This window comes from Pomacea canaliculata, linkage group LG11 (genome assembly GCF_003073045.1).
Source record: "Pomacea canaliculata isolate SZHN2017 linkage group LG11, ASM307304v1, whole genome shotgun sequence".
NCBI classification, from domain to species: domain Eukaryota; kingdom Metazoa; phylum Mollusca; class Gastropoda; order Architaenioglossa; family Ampullariidae; genus Pomacea; species Pomacea canaliculata.
This window is the reverse complement of record NC_037600.1, coordinates 11003028-11011297: the sequence shown is the minus strand read 5'-3', so window position 1 is coordinate 11011297 and position 8270 is coordinate 11003028. Positions and strand designations below refer to the sequence as shown.

General features: G+C 37.4%; 1 protein-coding gene across 1 annotated transcript; it reads left to right on the top strand.

The window, feature by feature from the left end:
* The first annotated feature begins 900 nt into the window (after positions 1–900).
* On the top strand, positions 901–8270 carry LOC112576290 (E3 ubiquitin-protein ligase TRIM33-like). The gene is made up of 6 exons (XM_025258640.1): positions 901–1188; positions 2850–3912; positions 5632–5790; positions 6100–6252; positions 6963–7145; positions 7411–8270. Exons 2-6 carry the CDS (start codon positions 2866–2868, stop codon positions 7438–7440), a joined length of 1572 nt encoding a protein of 523 aa, XP_025114425.1. The 5' UTR covers positions 901–1188; positions 2850–2865; the 3' UTR covers positions 7441–8270.

The following is an 8270-nucleotide window of genomic DNA, read 5'->3' as shown; positions in this document are numbered from 1 at the left end:
GTCGATGAATGTGATATTCTTCTCCTCGGTGTGGAAAAAGGAAACAAAAAGAAGTCCTGACAAGACTTTATAGGTAAATTTATCGAATTGAGCCTTTTGAGGTGAGCCTGTGTCTATGTCAATTTTTTTTAAATGGTGGTTGATGTCTTTTGAATGTTTAAAAATTTAGAGCGGAATTTTTTTTAAATAGTTTTCTGTATAGAGTAAATAGCTGAAAGTAGGTTTTCGGTTGGAGTGAATGTTTAGTAATTTTAAAGACTGATTATTTTTTCTTGTCCAGTTTTATTAATAATTTTTAATTCTTCTTCTGTTTATCCGACTTATGTTTGTCTGCTGTAGGTGGTTGGATCGTACCGAGATGACGAGACGTATATGGGAAAAAAAAGATTGTGTTTGATAATATCAAAGAGTGAACAGGCGCATTGAAGGGAAACCTACTGAAAAGAGTATGAAACACATGTCCCCTTCTTTCTCAAACGACTGGTCATAGTTAAGGGACGAAGAAACTCAGTGGAGAAAATAAGTAACGAAAACAGTTGCATTGATAAATTTAATTTTTCATATCGTTAAAACACTTGGTTTTTTTTTTACTGCTAATGTCAGCAGTCATTGGGGGTAGGGTTGGGGAGAGAGAGAGAAGCGAATGATAGAGGGAGATATACATACATATTCCTCAGACTAGACCAGTGGGAAGGAAGGGAAGAATAATGTGGTATGGCTGACACAAACGAGAAGACCACGTAGTCGCGTAAGTCATTCACTGACTTATAGAGTTTACACAGACAATACCCGGTATCCTTATATGAATCGTGAGCGGACACCTGAGAGTGTCTAAACGATTTTAGCCATAAAGATCGACTACAACCTGATGTCAATCAAGCATTAGCTGAGCCAAACTAAGGTGACATCTAGGCGATGGCAGTCCCACACACAAAGTATTTATAAAGAGGAGAGGACGAAGTCATGTGACTGAGTGACGCCTGTCTCCTGTGCTAAACACACCAAACACAAGTAGTGGAACATTACTAGGGAGATGAACAGTTGGGATAAGAGAAAATAAAAATCAATGCTAGTCTACTCACCAAGAAACGGAAATCCCCAATTAAGAAGAACAATCAATACACGAGAGTCACGTGATCGTTTGACGCAGACCATCATTGAGGCGTTCGTCTGTTCTATTTCTTAAAGGTGAGACATTCTTGTTGTAATATTAGTAATTAACTTAATAAATTATAAAGGTAATCGCTGTAAATTCATTAGAAATGTTTTATAATGTCTGTTCCCCGCTCGTCAAATCATGCTGACACACCTGTAATCCACCTGACACATCAATTTTCGCTGACTCATCTCGCTGCACTAGTGTTGTGTTTATTATGACTTTACTAGGTTAAACCAAGGTTCTATCAGTTGTAGTGTATATTGACTTTTTTTGAAAAATAAGACTGCATGACTAATTAAGGACACTTTCTAATATCTCCACATCAGCAGTGCCTACTTTTTGAAAAATAAAAACAATCATGGCTGACAGATGCCATTTTCTTCCGGAAGTAATACAGTCCCCCAGGATACAGTCCCCCTATTTGCCATATTGTCATGATTTGTTTTTAGCATGACATTGTTATTGTGTGTTCTGTGTCGTATTTCATGTTATGGCTAAAATGCCCTCTGGACCTATAGCCAATCAAATAGAACGAAATCACCCGATCTTTTGGGCGATAACACGAGATAACTCGCTAACACAGCAGAATATGGGAGAGAACTGGTGTTGAGTAAACATTTCCGTGTTTGTGACTGTGTCTGTAACCTTTGTTTATAGAAAACAGATCAATTAGTGACTGTCCTTACAACTACATCTTCAACATTTAGGGAGCCAAAAGGCCTTGGAAACAAGGTTAAGGAGAGCAACAAGAAAAATATATCAGCAACACTGCTCTACACGCTCAGATCAGAGCAACGACAGTTACAACTTTTTAAATGACAAAGAATTCAGATAATAATTAGTAATGATTTTAAACAAAAAACTACACATAGAAATTCCTGTATTATAAATAAGTATATATATATATAGAAAAAGCTATCTAAATAAACTAAGTTAGTGTAATTAAAATTGTCTTTTTTATATTAACCTCGCTTAAAAGTTTCGAAATAGGTTTCTCTACAACACACAAACTGAAAATGGAACTAAACGATTTTAACGGGAATCCCCAAATTAGTAGGCTTACAATTGTCACGTGACCTCCACAAAGACGACCTGTACTGATAACGAGGACTTAACCTAAACAAAAGAGTTCTCGAGTCTTTAGTCTAAAGTACCAAGATAATAAACACAGTTCATGAGTCAGGTCCTGGTCTTGCACAATAAGGTAAGTTTTATTCGTTAGTAAAAAAGTGTTTGTGCTGTCTAAACTATAATAAAAATGATTTATATTTTAAACTAGCTGCTGCCGCTGGTGATGTTTCTAATTTTATGGAAAGTAACAAAAGAAAAACTATGTCATTGATTAAAATTGTAAAAGAAGTCATGTGATCAGCAACATTTCTAATATGTTTTCTTTAAGGTAAAAGAAAGTTGTTAAACTTCTTATTCATTTGCTCCTTTTGGGAGTTAATGTTTTTTATCGCAGAACACAATGGACAAGGCTCATGAAAAAAATGTAAATAATCTGCGGAGGAAAAGATACTTCTAAAACTTCCATTATTCTTACTGTCTTTCAGAATTTTTTTTCTTTTTTCTTTCCATCCCTTTTAGATCTCACCATTCTTCATCTTCGAAAGCTGTATTTGAAACTTTTGTTCCGATTACGATTAGAAAAAATATTCCATCATTTTTGAATGCTTTGTATCATCAGTAACTTAGTTTTCAAGATGGCTGAGCCACACGAAAGAGAGTGTGCCGTGTGCACGAATGACTTCACCACACCAAAGATTCTACCCTGTGGTCATCTCCTGTGTCGAGAATGTGTCATTTCCTGGATGGATTCTAAGCCTGATGCCGGGTGTCCGCTGTGTAGATGTCCTATAGTAGAGCAGTCAGATGGAAGTTCGTCCGCCACTGTTGACGCCCTGCCGACAGACTTTGTGATGGAAGCGCTGGTGGAGAGCGCTCGTGTGCTGAGTAAAGATCACCTTTGTTGTGTGTGTGAGGACGTCAGGGCGGACTTCATCTGTCTGCAGTGTCAGGACATGTTGTGTTCAACGTGTACAAAGGCTCACAGAAAGCTTTCTGCGACCCGCAGTCACGATGTGGAGAGTGTCAGCACTGTGACACCTGAACGTCTGGCTGCCAGCCGCCCTGCACTGTGTGCTGACCACGGCGACAAACACGCGGAGTACTTCTGCCGCGAGCACCGCCTCGCTGTCTGCTCAGCCTGTAAGGCTAACAAACACAAAGTATGCCGAGGAACAAACTATCTTGACGATGAAATGCAGTCAGCTCAAAATTCACTGAAGGACTTGACAAAGATTCTGGTAAAAGCGGAGCAGAAGCTAGAGCAGGCTATAGGTCAGGTGACGTCACGTCTACAGGAAGTTGATGTCAGCGAACAAGAAGACATGGCGCTGGTGGACAAGACATGTGACCGTCTTCACAAGCTGGTGGAAGATGCTCGCAACCAGTTGAGGGACAAGACTCGCATGTCACATCTCCAAATCAGGAATTCATTACGTGACGTCAAGACTGACCTTAGCATTCGTCATGGGAAGATGACGTCACACAAACACATTGTGACGCGAGTGGTGGCAGTGTCACCACGTCCCGCACTGATCCACATGAGACTGACTCTGACAGACAGGGTCAACAGCCTCAACTTTAGGTGTGACTGGCAACGAGAGGTGTGGGTGAAGCACTTGTCAAGTGTAGATTGTTGTCAAGCAGTTGTGAGACTGATAGAACAAGAGCTACTGATGTTGGAGGTAAATTTATAATTACGTTTGTTATTGTTTTTTTTTATATGTGTGTGCATACTTTTTTTCAAATCATGTCATCAGTATGTTTTAAGCTTCTAGCAGAATTACATCGTGATATTTGGTGTTATTCTAGCATTGTGTTTGTGCTTGCGCGGTAGGAGGCAGCAGTTGCAGTTGTATCTTTCAATTTCATTCAAATGTGTTACGGAATGAATGTCATTGTAACAGGCAGATTGACAGTTATCTTTGATGTAAACGGATGCCAATGTGGCAGAGAAGGCTCTGACAGTAGAAATAAGAGGAGGCAAGGTAATAATAAACCAATTACTGATGACCAATGAATTTTTTACAAAATTTAAAAAAAGATTTAAAAAATAGAATATTTCTTTTACGGTTACAATTTGCTATATCTAACGTCTGAAAAAAAAAATTCAGAGTACAATAAACTTCAATACAGAAACGAAGAATTATTGTGTAGATTACCCGTTTCTTAGGCCTGTCGAAGTAAAAAGAGGAAATTTGACTTTTCTACATCGTTCTCAAGATCTTTTTTTGACTGGTTTTTACTGCTTAAATAAGACGCAAGTAATTGAAAAACCAAAGAGAAAAAACCCACAGATAAACTTGTTACAAAATACCAGACAGCACAGAATGTTGGGCCACTATTTTACCATGGTTCTGGCCATGTTGATGAATGGCAGCCAGCCTACAGCCAGTATGGACCCGGTACAGAGGCCAGTCAGTAAAGTCACCAGGTAGGATGTCATCTCCAGGTAGTGCGGCCACTGAAGGCTCGCCATTCACACACGTGACTGACAGACCAGGAAACAGATGTACACAGGTGACATCATTGACCAGTGAGCAGAATGACAGACTGTCGTGTCCAGATGTCCATAGAATATTGGTCAAGTTTCTTTACACGAGAAATACATTTACAGAAGCTGTTGGTTAAACCACTGCACTTTAACTTTCAAGAAACAGTTGACACAGAACATGGTTACTTTCCCTTTAGAAACGATGCTAATATAGAGATGGCTGTGAAATATTCTACTGAAGATGTCCTTTATTGTTCCTTCTGAAAGCGAAACTGGACAAACTGTTTACTTAGTTCAAAACTGGTTTTTGCTCCAAGCAAACACTTTCTAGTCTCAAAGCACAATAATATGCTCGCGTCTGTATGTGTGTGTGTGTGCGCGCGCGCAGCTGATGTGTCAAATATGTCATTGAATGTCAGCACTGACACTGTTACTGGCAAGACCGTTAGCAAGATCCTTATCTCAGTCCCTTACATATAAAGTAAAAGGCACACACGCACTTCTAGCTCGTTAAAATTATTTAAGAATGTTTTCTTGAAGTGCTAACATTTGTAGTTAGGTCATCTGCTAACCGTAAAATGTATTTCCGAAGATCACATCGCCAGTACCTTCTTCAAACATTTGTATAGATCTGTTTGTGGTATGTTGTGATTTAATGTAAGGGAGGTTGATTCTTACAGTCACAAAACTTTATTATTAGGGTATGATTGGAGATCTTAAAAACAAATAACCCGTCTTATAAACTCAATTTAATAACACTAATACCAAAGCATTTATGTTATTTAATAATAAAATATTATTAGAACTTTATAATTATAATTTCTTAACTATTTATTATTAAACTTTATAGATGTCGAGTAAAATACATGTTAATAAATTTTACTGACACGAGAATGGATATTATTTACAGCTGGATGCAAAGCAACCAGTTCTTGTGTTCCACGAAAACTATGGAAGCAACATTTGTGTGACGAACGGTAGCAGGACCGCGGAGAAAATACATCAACGGTCCTTCTCTAACGGGGTGGTCGTGTCACGTGATGCTATGGTGCCGAACGTTTTGTATGAAGTAAGATATTAGGCTAGAATGATGATTAGGAGAAGGATGAGTAATGTTACTAATAAAGCAGAATAAAATTAATCTTATATATTTTTATTTTTGATAGTGAACAGTCACAAACAAAATAATTAATCTGTAGTATTTTTAATAGCTAACGCTACTTTAAAGAAAGGTTACTTAGAACAATTGCTCAATTCATAGTGTCTGTGTTTGGTCACTGTTTTTACTTTACTGAGAGAAAGACATATTTCAGTAAACGTAGTTATCCTAATCAGCTGTCACAGTTTGGCCTGTCATGACACTTTCATATTGACACAGGTCAGAGTGGACAAAGTATCATTTAAGCACAACGAGCTATCATTGGGAGTGACAAGAATTTCTCCTGCACGTCTCCTTGTGACAGAGATGTCTGTAGACCTGGAAGATTCTGTTATCGTTTCGTTCAATGGGATCTACTACCAGGGAGAAAATGTAAGTTTAATAGCTTCAAGTCCCTACAAAGGGCTTTGTGCTTTGGTGAATACATGCAATGTGAAGATATTTATCATTCCCTTCTTTTTAACTTTTTATACAACAAAGCATTCTTAATGGTTTAGTTCTATATTCTTTCTATGTGCAACGAGCAGGTGAAATTCAGTGACAAATACTATTTCCTAAAATTAAATTTAAAAGTTTTTCCCTAATGTAAATAAAAGCCTACTAAAATCCCATTACATAAACTGACGCCAAGAAGAAAACCTCAGTAGCAGATGTGTATATGTTGACGTAGACAGGGTGACAGCCAATAGGAAAGCTGGGATATGTTATTTTGGCGACTATGAGTTTCATATCATTCACAGTAAATTTTATAAAAGTGTACCTCAAGAATTGAACTGGGTTATTTGCCTAGATTTCTTGGAATGTTATCTCAATCTGAATATTAACCCCTGAGAAGAAAGAAATTCAACTAAATACTTAATTGATTTCAATAATTCAGTCCTTATTCGTAAATCGAGAGCTCTTTCTTTGTCCATTTTTCATTTACATTTTTGGAAGAGGTCAAGCATTTCATTTTTATCATCAATGCATGAATAATTCTGGAACAGGGCAGGCTAGAATTAAAGACTGGGACTAAGCTAGGTGTTCACTTCCCTCGCAATACTTTATGAAACGGTAGAAGTATCAAGTATTTTTCTCTTTAGGTGTCAACCTCGCTCGGAGAAGATCTTGAGAGACTTGTAGTCGGGAGTCGAGTTGGATTACTGGTGGACTCGTTTAATTACCTTCACCTCTATGTCAACGGAGAGGACCAAGGTGTTGTAGCGAAACATGTAACACCACCCTGTTTTGCTTTATTTGATATTTGGAGTTCAGTAACAAAGGTGAGCGATACAAGTACAACCTACATTACACAGAAGAGTTTGGGATTGCTTGTGGAGACTATAACGGTCTCTTTAGCTGAAATAACATGAAAATATTCGGAAATTGTCAGTTAATGAATAATAAAGAGGAAACCGTTTTATTACCTACTTTCTAATACTGACGTACAAGAGTTTGTTTTGTAAAGTGGACACTTGTACAGAATTTGTTTGTTCTTTATAAAAATCCTTAGGTTTTGTATCTTTTGCTTTGTTGTCTGTTGAACATGTCACAGCTCTTCCTACATCTAAGATGACATAAGAAATATCAGAGAAGAAAAAGTCTGAGACAGTAAATGATGTTCATGTGTAAGTTACTGTTCGTCTACAGTTAAAATATAGTTAAGCCGCTCCTCCCCCTTTGTCCAGTTCCCCTCACTCGATAACAAAGTTTTTGACGAGAATAGCAGCCGACAGATGTTTTGTACAACAGCGGAAAGGTGGACAAACTACACACAGACAGACTGTGATGGACTCTTTCAGGAATAAATTCTCGATTTCTGCTGTCCACTAACTAAAATTATTACTCACTTGAAATGGATCTTAGTTAGACTATGAAACTCTTCTTATTTTATACCAGGTGAAAGAGTGTAGTTTATAGAAAATGTTTCGCTGTAATCACAAACAATGATGTACTGTTTATGAACTAAATGATTGATTTTGTAGGGTGACGGGATTTCTCTTGGACTTATTAGTTTTTCACTATCGTGTGTTAACATGTTAATAGCCTAGTCAATATTACTAAAATATGCACAATTCGTCTTTGTATGCGTTCAATATTTAACTATGAGTATCCTTCTCCAGAAAGCCTGCTTACGAATGTACACTTATAATGAAAATGAACAATACTGATCACTGATGAAGCATAAAACACATATATTCACAAACAAACACCAAGATACATTCTTAAAATAAAGAGAGGTTAATCATTTAAGATATTGTTATTGTTCTTAACTGTTCGTCTGCCGCCTAATTCAGTCAGCTGACTTTCTAACAAACGGTTTTAACCGGTAAAATCTCTAATAAGATAAGCTTCTAATGGAATAAACACTTTACTCCCGTCAGAAAATGTGGATATTAGTGAAAAATAAA

Bases quoted from the DNA above. Each gene is read 5' to 3' on its own strand.
- LOC112576290 (XM_025258640.1), top strand. From the start codon at position 2,866: ATGGCTGAGCCACACGAAAGAGAGTGTGCCGTGTGCACGAATGACTTC. The intron at 3,913-5,631 runs GTAAATTTATAA...TATTATTTACAG, and splicing joins AAGAGCTACTGATGTTGGAG to CTGGATGCAAAGCAACCAGT. The intron at 5,791-6,099 runs GTAAGATATTAG...ATATTGACACAG, and splicing joins TGCCGAACGTTTTGTATGAA to GTCAGAGTGGACAAAGTATC.